A 22,961-nucleotide genomic window follows, 5' to 3' on the forward strand; every position below is an offset into this window, starting at 1 on the left:
CACTTCGATTTCAGATGCAGATTCAGATTTTAGTTTTAAATTTTTGATTCAGACTTCAAATCTTGGATTTTTTTATTCAGATTTTCATTTCAGATTTAAGTTTGTAAATTCAGATTTATTCTTCAAATATTAGATTTCAAATTACACTTACAAAATGAGATTAAGATTTTAGAATCAAAATAAAATAAAAAAATAAATTAACTTAATGTTAAAAAGATTCAATCTTAATTATGATTACAAACTTAGATTTGTATTTTGATTTAAGATACAGATTTTAAATTCTGTTTTAAATTTCTGATGACTCAGTTTTTGATTTATACTTCAGATTCAGATTTCAGATTGCGGTCTTTGAAATTAAATTTCAGATTTCTATTTAACACTTTGCGGCTCTAAGACGAGAATTCTCATTTTTTAGCTTACCACGCATGTGCAACTATTAAAAGCATAACTCAAATGTTATAAATTTGATAATGAAACTCTTTTCCAAAAAATTGAACACAACACTTTCGGTAACTCTAAGATACTGAATTTGAAAAATTTTGTCCAGCGGGTATATGCATAGATATGCACGATTTGACGAATTTTAGTGTTTCTTCGCGTTCCTTAATGTGTTAAGATTTCATATTTATTTTTCAGATTCAAACTTTAAATTTAGATTCAGATTTCAAATTTAGATTTCACTGGCTGGCCAGATTTCGTATTTTAGATTCAGATTTAAGATTTATTTTAGATTCAGATTTAGATTCATAGTGCGAATTTAGATTCATACTTTAAATTTGGGTTCCGTGTTTAATTTTCAGATTTCGTGCTTTAGATTCCGATTTAAGATTAAAATTTCGGATCTCAGATTTTGATTTCAGATTTCAAATTGAAATTTCAGTTCCAGATTTAAGATTAAGATTGCAGAATTAAATTTCAGATTTGATATTCATACATCAGATCTTACTATGGATTATATATTTTTTTAGAATTTGTATTCTGTACTCCGACTTAGATTTTAGATCAATATTTACTTCAGACTTCAGAATTTAAATTCCATATGTACATTCTAGATTTTAAATTCGGATACAAATTTCAAATTCAGACATCATATTCAAACGTGAGTTTGTGATTTTAAATTTCAAATCATGTTATAGTTTTTCACTCCAGATTCATATTTCAGACGACTACTCAGCTATATCTAAGGGCCTCAAAAAACGGAATTTAACCTATAGCTTTAATTCAGCACAATAATTTCGATTCTAGAGGATGACAATCTAAAACGCATTTCAAGGATGATTTCGGATAAATGACCTGTTCGAATTTTACATTACAATATTTTGACCTTTATTTTACCAACATTTCACTAGTTAATCAATGCAAACATAAAAAATCTGTCAACTGGATTTGTAAATAGTAGTACGAAATTATAAGCTCAATAGAAAATTTTTGCATGTAAAACATCTGTTATACTTCTTAGACAACCAATTTTGGCGGCAACGTTCATTCATTAGTTCATATGAATTTTTGATTGGAAATTCATCTATATTTAATTGCGAGCGAATCAACTCGGCAACATAATTCGACAAGAAGAACCGTTAATGTGTCATTATATATTATAGTACTAAAACGTAACATAGTAAAATAGTAATAATTGTGTAAAGTCTCTTTTGATTGCGTTTCAGAAAGTGCGTTTCGGGGATTTGTTGGCTGTTGAAAGTTTCACTCCTGTTTTCTGTAGCACTTACAAATATGAATATAGAATATATGTTTATGTATATCAGTTATCCAACTACGAGTCTTAGTTTTTTTTTGTTGAGAGGAATGTTTTAGTGCTGTTGCTGACGCGTGGATTTGCCTCCGGAAAAATTTCCCCTAGAGCTGCTCGTTATTCCTACTCATTTCTTCTTTTTGGCCTGTTTGGCCTTCAGTTTCTCCTCCCGTTTGCGTTCTTTTTCAGTCAATGAGAGGTAAAGTTTGTATCCGAAAAATACTGAAAGAGATAAGTTAGAAATAAGTTAATTCACACTTATATGATAAAAAGGATAGCTAACCTATGAAAAGCACAATAAGCACCCCAAAACTGATTATTATGTAAAGGTTAACTTCTTCATTGAAGGAATCGGTACTTCCGAACTGAGGAATCGACTGCTGAGCTTGTTCATTGGCTTTGACCACTTTCTGTTCTTTGACCATGTTCTGAAGTGCTTGAAGTTGTTTCACGAATTGACCTTTGAATTCGGTGGCAAACATTTTCTTTTCACTATCCGACAGCGTGGTGAACATGCCGGAAAGAGATTTCAAATTTTCAGTTAACTTTTCTGCCATCTCGCGCTTTTCGGTGTCCTGAAGGAGTTCCCGCAGGGCTTCGGACCCGAGAGCTTCTATGAAAGGGTTTTCTTCTGAATCTGACATTGTACTTTATAAAGTTGACAGAAAGTGACAGTCTGATTTCTATGCAAAGGTGCTAATTATCGAGTTATCTGTCTTGACGCACAAACTTGACTAAGCTAATCTTCAAACAAATCACTTTGAAGAGCACAAAAAAAAGTAAGTTTGGACTCAGAACAGGTCGACACTAAAGCTACAAAGCGGTGGGAAATTCCGCGTCACGCTATAAAAACAATTGCATTTTGGAATTTACTCAATTAGCGTGCGTGATTTCGGTATGTCTGAGGGCTATCGAGCAAAGTCAACAACTGTTGATAGATGTGAATTCTAGCGACTGACTGTTCCCCCTGGCCGGGGTGAGGAAGATCGTGTCCGATACGACGAGGCGACGGAACGCAGATTGTGTTCGCGTTTCGAGGAGAAAACACTCCCGATGAATTACGTGTACCTTTATTTGCATTATCGTTATAATGCCGGTTATCTAAAGCCCACCACGGCTATTGATTAGATCTTCCAGGTGACTTCAGGAGGTAGGCAGGCAGCTAAGCGATAGTGAAAGTGCCAACGTGGATGCATAACGATAAGATTAACACTAGTCCTGCCTCGGTTATTGAGAGTTCTGCCAGGGTTGTGCTCAGCAGTAAAACACGATTGTGTAAATATTCGACCCGGACTCGTGATTAGAGTGTCCGTCCCGGGATTTCCTGGGAATTTGAAAAATTCGGGAATTCCCGATTCCCGGGAATCGTAGTTTCATTCCCGGAATTTCCCGACATGTATGAAATTGGTTCTCTGGAAAAGCCTTAAAGCCTCCAGAATCATTCTTATTATTCTTTTTGAAAATATAGTCATACAAAACTCATTGAGAATATGCCGATTTCTGTGCCAGTATTCATTTTGCAGTCATTTGGTGTATTTTTTTCAAAACTCAAATAGATTAGTTTAAAAAGATTATATGTTTTCCAAGCTGTATTCATTGAACGAAAACCCACAACAGTTGGAAAAATTTATGAAAAATCACGCAGCAGGTAAACAGATTGTGATTTCTCGAAAGTAACATTCATGCCTTGTTTCCCTTTGGCTTTGAAAGCCAGATGAATTTTAAAACCTCAAAATGAAGAATACAGTGAAAACCCGATTTTATCACCCCCATGATGAATTTTAGAGTGATAAATCGGGGAGAGTGCTAAAATCGGAGGATTTGAAAACATGATTTCAATCCGTTCTAATCTAATAAATTACCACAAAAAACGTATATCATCCTAATAAAACAGTGTAGAGGTTTGTAGTAGATGTTCCCTTTTTTGACATATTACTAGTAATAGGTCCAATTTACACCAAATTATCATACAATATTGATTTTACGTTTCTTTAAACACCTTGTTTCGATCGCTATTATCAGAAATTTAAGTAACCTAATGATCTAATTATTTCTTTTGGCTATAAATTACTGAAGATTAGATTCAAAGCTTCTGTTTCAAATAAAATCAAAACCGACCACTGAGGCAACATCATTTCTGCTAACAGCTCAAACAACGCAGATGAATCTGGATTGTTTTTTAAATTGCTTCCATCAGAAACACTTGTTAGGCGAGATATATGCTGCAGGGCGTAAAGTTGACAAACAGCGAATAACTTTCATGCCATATTGTAATGCAACCGGAGACCACAAGTTACAGATGGTTATCATCGGAAAATCAAAAAATCCTAGAGCTTTCAAAAATTTTATGGTGCCCGTCACATATTTCGCCTCTAAAAATGCCTGGATGACTTGAGTGATTTTCCAAAACTGGTTCCTCCAGGATTTCGTACCAGCAGTACTCAAATTTTCAGCCGAAATGTCTATTCCTCCTAAAGCTGTGTTGTTACTGGATAATTGATCTGCACATCATATGAATGATGAGCTAAAAAGCGATGATGGTTTGATAACTGTTTTTTTATGCCACCAAATGTGACTGCAGTGATTCAACCCATGGACCAGAATGTAATTCAGAACTGTAAACTAAAATATCGTCATGGCTCGCGAAATCGATATAGGTCAAAGCTTGAAGTGCATAACGTTGAGGGATGTATGTTTCTGGATGCACGATGCTTAGAGTGAAATACAGCGTACAGTAATCCAGCAGTCATGGAAGAAAATTGGAGTTATTTTAAATTACAAACTCGCTCACGAAGATGGTGTTTCTTTGATCCATTTGATTGATGTAAACAAAAGCGATGAAACTATTTTGCCACAAGACCCCGAGAAGAGATATGAAAGTTAGTCATTTACGGATGAAGAAATTCTGAACATGACGCTGGATGATCAGTCAGCATTAAACGAGTCCTCGAATCATTGGAGCCATTTAAAATTTCCGATGTATCACCAGACTCAGAATCAGCGGCATCTACCCCAAATGATACATGTTAAACTTCAAGAAATATAAATTATGTTGAAGCTGTACGTATGTTGGACAACATAGTTGATTGGGCTGATGCTTCAGATCTCTCGATAGATGATGTCATCTTCTTGCGACGTATAAGAGAGATTGCTTTGAAGAAAGCTTAAACAAATAAAACACAGCTTTAATATTACTTGAATATGTTCAGTTATACCATTATATTTAGTTATAATTGTATTCAACAACTTTGATTTCGTTAAAATTATAATAACAAAAACCTGTTCAAAACTTGACTTTTTTGTGTAAAAATCTTGATACGTCCCTGATCAATCATCTTCACTAAATCGATGTAATCATCCATCAGTTTTGTCCCTTTAGAATAATTTCAACGTTAAGATATTCAACGAAAATGAAAAAAAGGCGATATTAAGTATTTTTGCGTTGAATAAAATATGATGACAAAATCGGGTGAAAAAATGAGACAAAATCAGGGGTAGACAAAATCGGGGGTAGACAAAATCGGTGTGTGACACAATCGGGTTTTCACTGTACATCGTTTTTTTTTTCATATAAAGAGAAAATATGTAAAGTGTTCAGAAAAACGAAAAATGGTTGGAATAATCAAACAAATAAAAACATTTTTTTTATCAACCCCTAATTGCATGGATGAATTCTTCATTTGACTTATCCAGATTTTTTTTATAGTTCGTTAGACTGTTTTTAATTTATCATTGTTGAAAACAGTTTGATTTATTTGATTGAAAATAAGTTAAAAAACATTATGAAATGTACATTTTGAAAAAAATATGGGCTTCTGTGCACGAAAGGTTCGATAAGCTATGTATATTTGTATCGAAGTGCATATATTTTTCATGTTTTTGAATATTTCCCGGGATCCCGGGAATGAAGAAATGGCCGGGAAATGGACACTCTACTCGTGATCCACCTTCCCCTTTTCTTTCATTGAGATTATAGTTGGAATTTCGATTATTCGATAATCCTGAATTCTGATCTGAACATACTGGATATTAATTTCAGTAATAAAATTGTAAAAAAAATCATTTTAGCACAAAAGAACATAGAAAAAAATTAGCAAAAAAATAACGAAATAAAATTTAAATTTAAATTCCGATCATCAATCCTGAGAATAAACATTTATATTCCTAATTGATCTGAAATATGAGGATTCTGAATTTCGGTCCCAACTTAAACTTTGTTATCAAAGTTATAGACAACTAACTCATCTTTGTTCAGAAAGATCTTGCTTGGCTATGCGTTAGCATATTAAAATAGAATCACCCATTAGAAAGTCCCTGCACAACGAACGTATCGTGCAGTTAATTGTCAGAGAAAACAACAGATTTCATCCAATATTTTCCAGGCGTTTCGCGAGTTAGAATTGAATAGGCAATTAAAAACTTTGATACACTGGACGTGAAGGCCTGGAAATGATTTTTATTTCTTTGCTGGAAAAAAACATAGTTGAAAATGTTGACGCACTTAGATGTTTACCTGATTTTCATACAAATACCGAGGTGGCCTCTCAGTTTCATTTCTTGAATTCCATGATCTCACGAAATTCCCGATTCTCAAAAACTAGATAAAAAATCAATCACCAAAGATCTATTCAACGGGTTTCTACCTGAAAGTAGTGATTTCATTATAAATTTTTCAGTAAATTCAAAAATCATAACATATTCAGGAAGATTTAATTTTTTTTTTGAAAAACCTCAATGTGACCGATTCCAATTATGTGCATTCTCATATCTCGCTACCAAGAAAACCAATTTTTAAAACGAAAAAAATCAAATCACAAATTAAAACATGGGCTAAGTTTGGATACTTACTAAGTATAACAGTATTACTTAAAATTAGGATCGTTTTAGGTAATTTATGGGAGTTTTTCAAAGCACTGATAACATTAGTAAAAAAGAGAGTATTTTAATCAAAATGGAAAGATTTGTTTTATTGGTGTCTCTAATGGAACCATTTTATTTATCGAAAATTAGCATCGCTATTTTTTGCACCACTCGAAAGCTGAGTCTTTTCTCTTTCATTTAAGCCCAAATTTCAGATAATCCATCTGGGGATCTAGAACAATTTATATTTTTAAAATTGTTCAACTTTTTTAATGATTTTTTCAAAGATAAAATCATACTCATCGCCGCAAAGGCTTCGTGCCGCAAGCCGAAATGTGCCGGGACAAGGACGGGGGTATCCTGACGGACAATCGTGAGGTGATCAAAAGGTGGAAGCAGCACTTCGATGAACACCTGAACGGCGCACATGCAGGAGATCAAGACGGTGGGGGAAGGTACATCGCCGGCATAGCCAACGACGAAGAGGAGCCACTCCCAACGATGAGTGAAGTTAAGGAAGCCATTCGCCAGCTGAATAGAAACAAGTCGGCTGGGAAGGATGGCATCGCAGCTGAACTCATCAAAATGGGCCCGGACAAGTTGGCCGATTGTCTACACCGGTTGATAGTGCGGATCTGGGAAATAGAACAGCTACCGGAGGAGTGGAAGGAGGGGGTAATATGCCCCATCTACAAGAAGGGCGACAAATTGGACTGTGAGAACTACCGAGCGATCACTGTCCTCTATGCCGCCTACCAAGTGTTGTCCCGAACAGAGCTTAAAACTGTCGACAGCCTTGTGTGAATGTGAAATTTCTCTCCATTGAAAGTCTTCCGTTTTCGTTTCCTTCTCTCGCTCAAAAAGCTCTCTCTGACTGACAGCGTTTACAATTTTCTTTCGCTCATCTTCCCATTCGTTTTGGCCTACGGTCACAGTCAGCGTTACCAAGCTTGCAAAAAATCAACTCAACGAGTAAAAATCGGCTCAAACGAACGTGAGTGTGAGGCGGAACAGAAAAAAAATCCACCCCAGGCTGAGCGAGAGTAAAATAAAATCAAGATTCCTTTTTGAACCTTACTCACCAAGCACCGCATACTCGCTCCGAAAAAAAATCGCTCAAGTGGTGAGTAGAGTCAAATTAGATGACTAGAAAATCTGCTCAGCACAGCACGTATGATTTTTTCTTCGGTGGTGAGTTGAGCAGACTAGCAAGGAGCTTGAGTCTGATGGGAAAAAAATCCGTAGAGTAAAAATAAAATCCGCTCACAGGTAGGCTGATTTTAAATCCTTGAGTCGGGAAGAGTCTCTTGGTTTTGACTCGCTTGAGTATTTTATTTTGACTCGCTTGAGTATTTTTTTTGACTCGCTTGAGTATTTTTGTTTTGACTCCGATTCTTTTCGGCTAGCTTGATTTTTTTAGATTTTGACTCAAGGTTTTTCTGGCTTGCTGGAGTCGTTTGATTTTGACCGGCCTGAGTCGTTTTTTCTACTCGCTTGAGGCGTATGGAGTTTGGATTCTGGCTCGGCTCGTCGTTCGTGTGGAGTGCACTGGTGTGGTAGAGATGATTGATTCCTTTACCTGTAAAGCTTAGTTCTTTTAGAAATGGGACAGTTACGAATGCCTGTATCTCAAAAACCATTCGTTTGAACCAAATACTTTCTATGAAGAAAAAGAAGGTAATGTTATGATTTTTCATGAAAAAATTTGAAAAAAAAATATTTTCCGTTTTTTGTTAAAGAAATTTCTACTTTATTCTTGGTATCTCCCATTGGCCGGCGCACACTTTTTTCGGTCATGGTATTGATCAGTTTCTCCAACTTATACTTCGTAAAATCTATATTTTAGGTGGCTTCACCCTCCTTCTTCAATTTCTAATACTTTTTGGTCCAATACTTCTCTGGAAACTGGAAACTGGAAGCATTTTAGTGGAAACAGTTGTTTCGAAATGAACAAATTTGATTATTTTTGACCACATTTTTGAACGTTTTTTTTGGGTACCGGTTTTACAGCTTAAGAGCTTTGGAACTATCAAAAAATGGTTGTTTGAGGTTGGATTTCTATGAGTCATCACTAGGCAACACTTTCAGCTTATCGGAGAAAATTGTTTTGGACATTTCAGCGATCTACCCTTAATTTTTCGTTTATTGAAAATTAAAAATGCTGATATGAGACTTGACTTCCTTGATGATCCTTAACCGTTGTTGCCAATCATGTGATTCACTCCAATGCTTGATTTGAACTTTGCGGACATTATTGACAGTGTTTGCATACTTATCCACCACAAAAACTTAGTAATTCTTTGAATAATCAACGGTTTTGTCAGCTATCAATTTGATAATGACGAATTTTAAAGGCAATTGTGCACAATTATTTTTTTGTTTTTCTCTTGCATCGTACATATCTCAAAAACGCGTAAATTTTAAATTTTGAAAAAAATAGGCCGAATAGTACTTTTTACAGGCAACAAAATGCTGTCAAAATTTTTAATATCCAATAACTAGTTAACGAGCTATTAGCAAATGAAAGTGTCCCATTTCTAAAAGAACTAAGCTTTATTATACAGGCTGTATATACCGGGACAAGCGTCGGGTGTCTGGTTTGAACCAAATTTGTTCTATTCGCGCTGTTTGCTTGCGTCGCTGATTGTAGTGCGCTATATAAATTACAAGAAAGTTTTTAATTTCTATCTGTAAATATAATTCATTTAGAAATTGTTTTGAAAAATGACGGCATAAGCCAATTAAACTTGTAATCATACAAGAAATTAATTGAGTTATTATTTATTATGGTCCATTTTTAAATTTTCAAAACTACTTAACTTTTTATTGATCATTGCGTTTGAAATTTTAAAACTTTAATTCGAAATAAAGAATTCACTTTCAAAAATTCAAAATTTGATATTTTTAATACAAATTTAAGATTGACAATTAAAATTTTAAAATTCATAACTTAAAGTCAAAAATAAGCATTCAAAATGCAAAATTCCCAATTCCAAATTCCATACTAAAAATTCATACTTCAGCCATCAAATTTTCAAATTATAAATTCAATATTTCGAAAAAATTCAAAACCAAAATTTAAAATGCAAAATTCGAAATTCAAATTTCAAAATTAAACCTACAAAATGCATAATTATAAATTCCAAATTCCAGATAGAAAATTCAAAATTATAATGCAAAAAATATAATTCAAAAATTAAAATTAGAAATTGAAAACACAATATTTGAAATTAATCAATCAAAATCTTAAATTTAAAATTCAAAATCCAAATTAAGAAATTCAAAATTCAAATTTAAGTACTGAAATTCAAAACTTTCAAAATTCAATAATTTAAATATAACATTCAAAATGTTATATTCAAAATTCAACATTCACAATTTTATATTTAACATTCATAATGCTTTTTTTAAAATACGAAATTTACAATCGAAATTCTTTATTGAAAATTCAAAATAACATATTCCAAATTTAATAATTACAGTCATAGTTTTTTCAATTTTATCACTGTTCGATTTTATCAATACTCGCCAAATTCACGCTCGATTTTTTCACGGTTTTTGTTTTGATTTTATCACGCTTTTTGAGAAATCGTTCAGAAACCACACACTTAGAAAAATCCGTGTATTTTTACGTGCAAGAGCATGGGTAGAAGGGAATCGGGTAATTACACGTTATGATACAATTCATTTCATGCAATGAAACAGCTTATTACATGTAATACTACTAGAAACAATACTAGAAAAACTCCGCGTAACTTTACATGTTAAAGCATGAGCAGGAAAGAATCGCGTCTTTACTTGTAATGGTTTTGACCATAACATGTAATTATACTTGAAATGCAGGAAAGCCCAGGTCGCTTTGGTTTGTATGAAATTTCCAATTCATTCGATGTCCTTCATAACATCGGTGATGAGGAAATATTCATATTTAATTCTGATAAGAGTACTAAGAAACCTTCTTCTTCTTCTTATACTCTTAAAAACGAAAAGATTCCACCAATAACGGTCACGATTCCTGACTTCAATGCCTTTCGAAAAGAAATCGTCACTTCCGTCAAGGATGTGAAGATTTCTTTTCAGATCGGTCGAAGGGGAACTGCTCGTATATTGGCGGAATCTTTTAATGATTTTCAAAAAATTTTAAATTATTTGAATAATAAAAAACACCAATTTTTTACGTACGACACTAGAGGTGATCGTCCTTTTAAAGTTGTACTTCGTGGTCTCACCGGCGATCAGACACCGGATGAGATCACAAATGAATTAAATTCTTTGTTAGGTTTTTCTCCAATTCAAGTAATTCAAATGAGGAAAAGAACCAACACGAATAATACCAGTAGTTTTGGTTTTGCTCCTGAACTTTATTTGATCCATTTTAAAAAGGATCAGGTTAATAATTTGAAAATTTTGGAAAAGGCTCGTCTTATGTTTCATTGTCGAGTAAAATTTGAACCTTTTCGTAAATCCCATACCAATTTTTTACAAAATATTACGCAATGTCGTCGTTGTCAAGCTTTTTGTCATGGCACTAAAAATTGTAGAATGAATGCCAGATGCATGTTTTGCGGCTCATTCGATCATGAAAAATCTAAATGCCTTTTTGGTGGTGATAAGCCAAAAACAGAATTTTTTAAGTGTGCGAATTGCGCAGGTAATCATTCCTCGAATTCTCTAGATTGTCCCGTTAGGGCAAAAATTGTTGCTTCTAGGAAAAACCCCAAAGTTTCCAGAAAAGTTTCTTCTCCTCCTTCCTCTTTTTCGTCTACACACGTCAGACCGGCAAACAACCTGCCTGTTCGCAGTCAGCCTCGGCCTACATTGGAATCACGGCTGGGTAATACCCGAAGTGATTTTAATGTTACCTGGGCTGATTCTGCGCCACAGACTCGTTGTTTATCGTTCTCAGAGGTGGTTGAGAATGGGTTGCCCTCTTCAGGTTTAACTAATAAAAATGGGAAAAAAACAAGTCTCAACGTTCATGCGAAGGCTTGGGAAAATCCCCGAAATTCAAATACTTTTTCTTCTCCTTCCTCTTCTGATTCTAACAATTTTGTTGATTTGGGTGAGATTACTGAGGAAAAAATAAAATTTTTGCATCAAAATTTAATGGAAATGATGCAACTTATGTTGAAAGCAAATTCAATGTTTGAAGCTTTCCAAACTTCTTTTAATTATGCTAACAAAATTATTATGACTTTGCGATTCCCTCATGGATCCAAATAGATGTTTAAATATTATGAATTGGAACGCTAGATCTTTGCTGGCTGACCAAGATGAATTCTTTTTATTTTTGAAAACTCAAAACATACATATTGCTGCCATCACTGAAACTTTTTTAAAGCCAGACAATAACTTAAAAAGCAATGATTACTTTAAAATTTTACGAAATGATCGACTTGATCGACAAGGTGGGGGTGTAGCTATTGTCATCAATAGTCGTCTCAAATTTAGACTTCTTCCTTCTTTCAATACAAAAGTCTTAAAAACAATTGGAATTGAATTAGAAACTTCTATGGGGAAAATTATAATTGTTGCCGCATATTTGCCTTTTCAATGTAGCGGTGAACAGAAAAATTTTTTGAAGGGAGATTTACAAAAACTCACCAGAAATAAATCTAAATTTTTTATTATTGGTGACTTTAATGCAAAACACCGATCTTGGAATAATATTTCATCAAATTCAAATGGGAATATTTTGTTTAATGACTGCTCTGCAGGTTATTATACTGTTGAATATCCTTATGGGCATACTTGTTTCTCTTCGATTAGAAATCCTTCCACAATTGATTTGGTTCTAACGGATTTAGGCGAGCATTGTAGTCAATTAGTTACTCATGCGGACCTCGATTCAGACCACCTTCCAGTAACATTTTCTTTATCCCAAAGTCCCATTGAAAACCCTTTAAAATCAACTTTTAATTTTCAAAAGGCTAACTGGGAGCGATATATGAATTTTATTGAACGTAATTTAGATGTAAACGTTCCATTGAATTCAATAGAAGAGATTGATTTGGCTGTAGAAAATTTGACAACTTCAATAGTCAATGCTAGAGCCGCTTCAATACCTAAAGTTAAACATAAATTTAATCAACCTTTAATTGATGATGACCTTCAGTTTTTGATACGACTGAAAAACATTCGTCGACGCCAATTTCAACGAACTAGGGATCCTTATTTGAAATTAATTTATTGCGACCTTCAAAAAGAGATCAAACGTCGTTTAAATTTCATTCGTAATGAAAATTTTGCTAAAGCAGTAGAGGACATAAAACCCTACTCAAAACCATTTTGGAAATTAACTAAAATTCTAAAAAAGCCCCAGAAGCCAATTCCTACTTTGAAAGATGGGGATAAACTTCTTTTAACTAATTCAGAAAAAGCTCAAAAATTAGCCCAACAATTTGAGTCTGCTCATGATTTTAATTTAAACGTTGTAAGTCCAATTGATGCTCAAATTTCCCTAGAATTTGATGATATTCTTTCTAAGCAAATTGTGTTTGAAAGTTCTTGTGAGACAAATATTGATGAACTTAAATTGATTTTCAAAAAATTTAAAAATATGAAAGCCCCGGGGGAAGATGGGATTTTCTATATTCTTATTAAAAAGTTGCCTGAAAGCACTTTAAATTTTTTAGTTAAAATCTTCAATAAATGTTTTCACTTGGCTTATTTTCCCAATAAATGGAAAAATGCCAAAGTAACTCCAATTTTGAAACCTGGAAAAAGTGCTTCAGAGCCTTCAAGTTATCGACCAATTAGTTTGCTTCCTTCTTTAAGTAAACTATTTGAGAGAGTTATTTTGAATAGAATGATGATTCACATTAATCAGAATTTTCCCTGATGAACAATTTGGTTTTCGTCATGGACATTCTACTACACATCAACTTTTGAGTGTAACTAATATGATTAACGCTAGAAAATCTGAGGGTTATTCAACTGGTGTTGCTCTTCTTGATATTGAAAAAGCTTTTGACAGTGTTTGGCACAAAGGTTTAGTAGCTAAATTAGCTCGATTTGATTTTCCTGTATATCTCACCAAAATTATTCAAAATTATTTGACTAGCCGAACTTTGCAAGTAAGCTATCAAAATTCATGCTCTGAAAGGATACCCATTATAGCTGGTGTCCCTCAGGGTAGTATACTTGGGCCTATTTTATACAATATTTTTACTTCTGATCTTCCTGATGTCCCAGAAGGAAAAGATAGAAGATTATTTGCTGACGATACTTTGCTTTCAGCCAAAGGTCGAAATTTACGGGTGGTACGCAGTAGATTGCAACAAAATTTAAATTCCTTTTTGAATTACTTGAAAATGTGGAAAATTTCTCCTAACGCTTCCAAAACTCAACTTATTTTATTTCCCCATAAGCCAAGAGCAAATTTTTTAAAACCTAATGAAAATCATTCCATAACTTTTAATGGGGTTTCTTTAGAATGGTCTGATCACGTGAAGTACTTGGGACTCACACTTGATCGGAATCTTTCTTTTAAGAATCACATTGAAGATATTCAATCTAAATGTAATAAATACACTAAATCTCTTTATTCTCTCATCAACAGGAAATCCCGACTTTGCCTGAAGAATAAGATGCTTATTTACAAGCAAGTCTTCCGACCAGCGATAATGTATGCAGTTCCGATTTGGTCTAGCTGCTGCGCGACGAGGAAGAAAGCCATCCAGAGGATTCAGAACAAAGTTCTGAAAATGATTTTGCGGCTTCCACCTCGGCATGGCACCGAAGATCTTCATCGGATTGCAGGCATTGAATCTATCGAAGAGATGGCCAACAAAATCATCTCCAACTTCAGAGGCAAATCGATGCAGTCTTCCATCGCAGAGATTCGCTCTCTCTACAATTAGTTTAATTTTAGGATAGCTTTAGTTTTTAGTTTAAAATATATTTTTTTTCACTACAGGATGTTCTCCTTTATAAAAATGCTTGATTGTGCTCAGCAAATTTAAGTCGAATAAATAAATTTTAGTGATTATTAAACTATAGGGCTCTGAAAGTTCATTATTAAACTGAACACCTAATTTAATGTATTAATGTAATATAAATGTAATGATGAATTGGTACTAATAAAGATATATTAAAAAAAAAAAAAAAAATAAAAAAAAAAGTACTCGAATACGTGTAAGCCCCAAAACGCAAGGTAACAAAAAGACACGGAAAAAATTTGAACAGAAATTTGCGAATGGCATGGGACGATTTTGGGAGATTAAACTACACGCAGAGAAAACTTGGATTTTGAAACAAAACAAAACTGACTTTGATTCAAAAAATTCATTTTTTCGATTCAATCTCCTGTTTTCTTCGAATCAATGAATTATGGTTTTGTTTCAAATAAATAATTTTTGAAAGAAAGAATTAATTTTTTGAATCGAATAATTTTGTACTTTGATTTTAAACAAATTCTTTGATTCAAAAGACATTTGTTCAATTGCATATTTATTTGGAAACAAAATAAATTTTCTTTCAGTCAAAGATAAATGTATTCAATGCAAAGGAATAATTTCTTAAAATAAAAACTTCTAACTTAAAAGGTTTTTAGCATTGAGTAAGAAGAATTTGTGTGTGAAAATGTGGATCAGAGTTAGCTTAGTTAGGAGGATTCAGGATAAATTATGGTAAGTTTATGTTAATTAAAGAATGAATATTGAAGATTTTCAATAAGTGCTTGAAATTTTACCGGACCACGGCCGATAGATGGTTTTCCAAGTCCCTGAATGACTCAAATCGACTCGGTGGGGGAAGGTACATCGCCGGCGTAGCCAACGACGAAGAGGAGCCACTCCCAACGATGAGTGAAGTTAAGGAAGCCATTCGCCAACTGAATAGAAACAAGTCGGCTGGGAAGGATGGCATCGCAGCTGAACTCATCAAAATGGGCCCGGACAGGTTGGCCGACTGCCTACACCGGTTGATAGTCCGGATCTGGGACATAGAACAGCTACCGGAGGAGTGGAAGGAGGGGGTAATATGCCCCATCTACAAGAAGGGCGACAAATTGGACTGTGAGAACTACCGAGCGATCACTGTCCTCAATGCCGCCTACAAAGTGTTGTCCCGAATCCTACTCCGCCGCCTCACGCCACAAGCAAACAGATTCGTGGGAAGTCATCAGGCCGGCTTCATGGAGGGACGGTCTACGACGGACCAGATATTCACATTACGGCAAATCCTCCAAAAATGCCGTGAACACCAAGTCCCTACGCATCATCTATTCATCGACTTCAAAGCCGCATACGACACGATCGACCGTAACGAGCTATGGAAAATCATGGACGAGAACGGCTTTTCCGGGAAGCTAATCAGACTGATCAAGGCGACGATGGATGGAACGCAGTGCTGTGTGCGGATTTCGGGTGAATTGTCGAGTTCATTCGAATCGCGCAGGGGGCTTCGACAAGGTGATGGTCTATCCTGCATGATGTTCAACGTGGCGCTAGAAGGTGTTATTCGACGAGCGGTGGGCGAAATGCGGGGCACGATTTTCAACAGATCCAGTCAACTTATCTGCTTTGCCGATGACATTGATATAGTCGGCAGATCATCTGCGGCGGTGGAGGAGATCTACCGCAAACTGAAACGCGAAGCAGGAAGGATTGGGTTGATGATTAATACGTCCAAGACGAAGTACATGCTGGCCTGCGGATCCGAGACCGACCGAACCCGCTTGTCCAGTAATAACAAGGTCATGATCGACGGCGACGAGCTGGAGATAGTCGAAGACTTTGTCTATCTCGGCTCACTGGTGACCGCAGACAATGACACCAGCCGTGAGATCCGGAGGCGAATTATCAGCGGAAGTCGTGCCTACTATGGACTCCACAAGCAACTGCGGTCGAGAAGACTTTGCCCTCGTACGAAGTGTAACCTGTATATGACGCTTATTAGACCGGTTGTTCTCTACGGGCACGAGACATGGATATTGCTCGAGGAGGACCTGCGTACACTCGGAGTATTCGAGCGACGAGTGTTAAGAACCATCTTTGGCGGCGTACAGGAGAACGGAGTGTGGAGGCGAAGGATGAACCACGAGCTCGCGCGACTCTACGGCGAACCCAGTATCCAGAAGGTGGTGAAAGCTGGCCGGATACGCTGGGCTGGACATGTTGCGAGAATGCCGGACGACTGTCCTGCAAAACAGGTGTTCGCTACGAATCCGGTAGGAACAAGACGAGCGGGGGCGCAACGAGCGAGGTGGTTAGACCAAGTGGAGCGTGATCTGGCGAACGTGGGGTGCCCGAGAAATTGGAGAACGGTTGCTATGAACCGAGTGAATTTTAGGAATTATGTTCGTCAAGTTATGTCGTGAGACGGAATACTATGTAAATAAATAATGAATGACTCAACCGTGGTGACACCGCTCCAATCCAGCGATCTGGTCCACGAAAATAAACCGGATGATTCGATTAAAGTGAACCAGTGTGTGACCCAGTGTTTCATTTATTTGTGAATAAAAATAAATTTTAAATTTGAAATCCTTTCTTTTTATTATTTGAAATTCCTAATAGGAATTTCAAAACAACAGAAAATAATGCTTCCAATTGGAATAAATAGAAAATGGTTCAATGAATGAATGCTTTTATATCTAAATTAAATTACCTTGTGGCAAAAGAAAGCAACTTTGAATCAAAAGAAACTGTTTTTTGTTTGAAAGTACCACTATTTTGAATCAAAGATTTTTCAAAAGAAAAATTCTTTGGAACAAACGAAAATGCTTTTGAAACAAAAAAATTTTTATTTATCCCAAAATCAAAGGAAATTTGTCTTTGTTTTCGCTGCACTTTCCTTTGAAATAAAAAATCTTTTCGCTGCGTGTAGGCTATGTATCTACAACACATTACTCGAGGTTCTCATCCGACCGTTGACACAAGTCGACAACAAAACCATGCCACTCCAGAGCAGATTTGCATGGATTTGAAAACGCTGTTCCTAAATATGGATTACTTTTGTCTCTAGTAGCTCTAATGTTTGAGATCCAAAAATTGCCTTTGAAAAACCATTCAAATTTGAAGTATTTTTGGCAATACAGTTTTAAATCAAGAAAAAACTCCTCTCAAGCTCAATTCGATTCAGATACAATGAATTCATTAAACACTACACCCATAGAAGATTACAATTGAAATCAAAATGATGCATCGAGTACTTAAATTTATCACAAAATACCATTAATACAATTTTCTCTTAAATCTATAATTATGAAAGTGCGAAATTTACATTTTTGTGTGTTTCGGGAGATATGAAAATCAAATTCTTATGAAACACGGTTGAACGTTCGAATTAAACTGTACCAACGCTAATATCTCTCATGTTTGTTGAATGCGGTAGTCGAAGAAAAATGTTGAGTGTTTCCTAGTAAACGATATGATTGAACATTTTGTAGCATTTAGAACCATACGGTTTCCGCGACACCATTTCGAAAAGACGTCCAATTGAAGTTGTAAAACTCTGCATCTCTGAGGGCGCGTATGATATAGAAGAGTTTAAAATCGTCAGCGTAGGATTTCAAATGTATATGCATCGAAGTAAGAGGTTTACGTCGTTCAGGTACAATAAAAATATGAATGGTCCTAAGTGAGACCCTGGGGGACACCGGATGTTACACGAAAAGGTGTAGAAGTGTGATCTTCAATCTTAACAGACATGCTTCGACCTGAGAAGTAGGTTTCGAGTCACCGGAGTACAGGCCCGCAGATTCCAAGGCGAGCGAATTCAGCAATTGCTATGCTATGATTGATTTTGTCAAAAGCAGCTGATAATTTGATATAGATAGCATCGACTTGGTGGCGTGCTTGAAGCGCGTTCAAAATGTATGTAGAATAAGCTACCAAATTGGAGTTAGTGGACCTTCTTAACATAAAAAAGCGAATTTAGTCCGTATGGTTTTAGGTTCGGCAGACAACTGTTATAATAAAATCGTTTTCCCAAAAGCTGATGGAGATTTCAACATAAAAATTACGCCAATGCATAGGAAACAGATGCCCGCTCATATGTACCTATATAGTTTTTATGCACATATTCGATTTGAGAAAATCAGTACAGTAACTTTTCGATTTTATCACTGTTCGAATTTATCAATACTTGCCAAATTCACGCTCGATTTTATCACGGTTGTGGTTTCGATTTTATCACGCTTTTTTAGAAATCATTCAGAAACCATTTTTAAGACCTTAATTTTCGTTCAAATGTCCAGAGCGTTTTTGTTCATGATATTTTTTATGGTTTATGTTATGGAGATAGGATCTGGAAGCACTGCCTAGTATAGGGTGTGATTTTCCATGAGTGGAAGAAATAGTTCATTTTATAGTGATAGAGTTAATTTTTATTCTGTTTCATTTGTTAAGTCGATATGTTTAGTGTTTGGACCAATGTTAATCAAGGTGGTATAATGAATAGCGCGATGGATCAATCGAATTTTCAATTTTTAATTTAAGTGCACTGATTGCTTCGTTTTATTTTTGGTGGTGTGATGACGCCAACATGGCTGTTGAAGAGCTTTAACGAAAGTGCGATGTCATTTTTCGGAAGGAGATAGCGCTGTAATCGTGTTAAGATTGGTTTTAAAAGATAGATGGCGCAGTGTTTGCTTTTTCAGAAAAAGCTTCGTGTTTGTTTATTGTGACCGCTGTAAATATTTACTGTACAACATCAGAACAAGATAAGTACATGTTGCTTTTAATTTCTAGTCTAAACAACACTTTTTTGGCATGTTTCTCTGTTTTCAAAAGAAACTTTTTTGGACGTGTTTTCTTTTGGTTTAAAGCGCGCGATAAAAGTGTTTTGTACGTGTATGATGATATCAATATTAGTTATTTCAAATGCGGTTATTTTTTTTTCTCTCCCGGTAATGGATAATTTTTCCGTCAGTCGGGTCGGTTCGTTGTGTGTGTGTTAGTGTGTTTTAGCGGGGAGAAAATTGACGTGATCGGTTAATTCGGTTGTCGGTGTTTATAAATAGTGTCTTAATGCTGCAAGAGAGCAACAATGGAGATTTTCTCCTCCGTTCGGTTGCTTGGGAAAAGAGTAGGTACATCAGATAAGCGAGGCGCGATCGGAGGCGTTTTTTTTCTTTCTTTTTTTTTCTCTAAGAATTTTAAGCTTCGGAGGCTTATTCATCCCGAGCTTTATTTTTTTTTCTCTTTCTCTCCCCGTTTGCATAATGCGTTACGTTTTTTCTCATTAGGATATTCTTGCTTTTCTCGTCTTAAACGCGCGATAATCTTCAAAGTTGGACCGGTGCTTAATGCATTGTATGTGTATGACAATGCTACATTAGGACGTATTTGTTCTAAATAAAAACGCGATGTACTCGATAGTGTGCGACGCGACGATCATTAAATATTTAACTTTGCTTTGATCACATCCCTTCCCAAAGGGAATCCAGATCCTATTTACCTTCCCCACTAACAAACCACCCTTCCTGTGACGACCGTGGAGATTTAGAGGTGTATTCGGTCTCTAGTAGCAACGGAAGTCGAACTAATAATCCTTCCCTTTCCCCGATGAACCGTAAGGACGTGGCCGGCGCCGTTATTGACCATATAAGATAAAGAACCTTCAAAACGTGTACACAGAAAATGGTAAGCTAATCCCAAGCCCCATTTATTTGGATCTATGTACAATTTTGATGGTTCTTGTCAATCACGGAGTAGCAACTACTGAAATGTACGGTTTATCTAAGCTCAAGCTCAAGCTCAAGCTCAAGATATTTTTTATGGTTTATGTTATGGTATATATTTAGGTATTCAATAATATGAAAATGCCATTGAACTGTTTACTTTAGCTGTATGGTGTTTAAAATCATCATTTGGTTTTTAAAACACTTGAAATTATCGACATCAGTATTTTAACGTCACACTAATGCTAGTGTTTTTATTTGTGCTTGGTTAGCCGCTCTAAAAGTAAACTTTTTTGGTCATGCGAATCATATAAAGGTGTGGGTGAACTTACGCGTTTTTGAAAAGAGATAAGTATCTCTGATTTCTTTTTTTAATTTGTTTATTTGAAAGGGTGGCGTGCACAATCCTGATGGGACAGCTTTAAGTATTGTCTGAATGGATAATTTTGGAAAATCAAAATGAAATTCTGCTAGCTTTGCCTTAAAATATGTTAAAAGAACTAAGATTTCTGTTTTTCTACATATGAAAAAAAAGGATTATCTGCCCTTAAAGCAAATTTCGAGAAACACACTTTAAAAGTCTGAGTTGAGCAAATTTCGAAATATTTTTTGAAAAGGTAAACTTTTTAGTTAATCAAAGGTGTAAAGATTAAAATATTGAAATTTGAAATATGCAGGAGAAAATTTGTTGGTGCATTTTTCTTTGAACTCTTTTTGAAAATCGACATAAGAGATAATGACTGTTAAATTCCCATAAATTCATAATATTTTACTTTAATTAGATGTAGATTATCAAATTGATATTCTGCATGATTTTATTTCAAGAAAAAAAAATCTTTAAATTGCTATAGAGAAGAATAATTTGAATTAAAATCGGTACTTTGTGTTAAGAAATCTTTGATAAAAACATGTTATTTTCAAAATTTGTTGACTTAAAACGTTTCCACTGTTTAAAACATTTTAAATTATTGATAAAAGACAATAAAAATACTTTATTCCACTTTTAATTTTTAGTTTCGCTAAATTCACGGTTTCGCCAAATTCACGGTGAAATTTTTTTTGACCGTGATAAAATCGAGATACTACTGTATTCCGCTTAATAGACGCATATAGCCTGCTTTTCCCCTAGTGCATTACTTTTACCCTGCCTTGTAACACTTTGAAAATTTATTTATCCATCGCCCTCTCAGGTTTATCTTCCAAAAACACAATAGAAAACGCCGTCGCCGTACATATTACAGCCAGTTTTAAAAAAATACAAACTAGATATTTTTTTTTATGAAAAATACGTGTTAAAAAAAATAAATGTAAGACAATCGTTCATTAAAACTTCGTTTAATTCCGGCAAATCTTGTAACTTTTCGGATTCTTATTGACCATCCCGAGATATATTTCAGAAACGGGATAATTCCAACCCAAGTAGGTAACCGGTGTTAAGAGATCGGGAATAAATCAGTAAGCAAACTCTTAGTGATTATTTCGGTCTATAGCGCTGTAAATGAACCTAATTAAAATCAGTAGTGGTCCTATCAGCAACAAGTTTTCTGAAATTACAGAAAAATCTGTAATTTCGCAGTATTTTGAGCAAATTTTTGTCACAAAATCTGTGTCATAAATCAAAGATTTTAAAAAATTTCTAAATTTTGTAGTTTTTCATAATAATAGTTTTTAATATCACTACTAATCATTGATTTCTATCTGTGATCATTTTACAAGTAAAATATTAAAAAGACCCCATTTGCTTTTGATTTTCTTCAATGACCTTCAATTCAAGTACTTATGTATGTAAATAGAAAGACGGTAAAGTAAATTTTTTTTTCGACGTTTTATGCATTTTCAAGTCTACGGCATCAGACTCGGGAGAACGTCTCAGGAATTACAGGAAAAAGCGGATTCGAACGTACGGGTCAATTTGATAGTTTCAGCTGTTTAAAATACAGGACATAATCGTCCCGATCACAGGAAAAAGATTAAGTATGTATACATAGAGAATCATAGCTCATCACATGTTAAACTTAACTAAAAGGCTTATCTCTAAGCTAATATATGGTACAGGAATAAGTCCTGACAACATGAGGTTAGGCAATTCGATTTGGATGCCTTTCAATGAAAGATATAGAATAAATTTAAAGAAAACTTCAAATGTATGTTGGAAAAGATAAAATTGCCTGAATTTAACTGATAACCAAGTACAAATTGCGCATTTTCTGGGGTAACTTCTACAGTTAAGAATCTTGAGTATTTACCAAAAACAGATGCAATCAACACCACCATCGTCAAGAAGATTATATAGTCCGAGAAGGCCGCCTCTACTTTGGGGGTTCTCATGGAATTCCGCATCACATCCTGCTTGAGCTGCTCTTTTTCCTCATCGGACAAATTATCCATGGTTTCGAGCATCTTGATAAAATCTTCCAAGCTGGGCATCTTAAAGTTTCCATCGCCGGGAGGTGGCAGCGGAGGAAAACCCCCCTGATCCGATCCGATAGTTTCACCAACAAAATCGTCAACGACCACGTCTTCCATAATTGCGCCTCTTTACCGACAAATGGGAAACCACGTTGGAATATTTGGAAAGAACAAAAACGTCCACGTCTTTCACCGTCACTCACAGCACAATCAATGTGCCAAAACCTAAGCTTTGGAGAGGTACACCTAATACTGATTATTGAATGGCACCCGCCGAAGAATGATAATAAATAGCAGCATGTAGGTTAGATAAGA

At 35.2% G+C, this 22,961-nt stretch overlaps 1 protein-coding gene across 2 annotated transcripts; it reads right to left on the reverse strand.

Annotated features, from left to right (window-relative positions):
• Window positions 1-1,309: 1,309 nt before the first annotated feature.
• LOC129757288 (uncharacterized) lies at window positions 1,310-22,961 on the reverse strand. 2 transcript variants are annotated; one of them, XM_055754456.1, is made up of 2 exons: window positions 2,034-2,837; window positions 1,310-1,972 (listed from the first exon to the last, which is right to left on the reverse strand). In XM_055754456.1, exons 1-2 carry the CDS (start codon window positions 2,392-2,394, stop codon window positions 1,878-1,880), a joined length of 456 nt encoding a protein of 151 aa, XP_055610431.1. In that variant the 5' UTR covers window positions 2,395-2,837; the 3' UTR covers window positions 1,310-1,877. The 2 variants fall into 2 exon arrangements, with proteins under 2 accessions (XP_055610431.1, XP_055610433.1); XM_055754458.1 differs by lacking the exon at window positions 2,034-2,837 and adding an exon at window positions 22,484-22,961 and having other exon boundaries at window positions 1,313-1,972.

This window comes from Uranotaenia lowii, chromosome 3 (assembly GCF_029784155.1).
Source record: "Uranotaenia lowii strain MFRU-FL chromosome 3, ASM2978415v1, whole genome shotgun sequence".
Lineage (NCBI taxonomy): Eukaryota > Metazoa > Arthropoda > Insecta > Diptera > Culicidae > Uranotaenia > Uranotaenia lowii.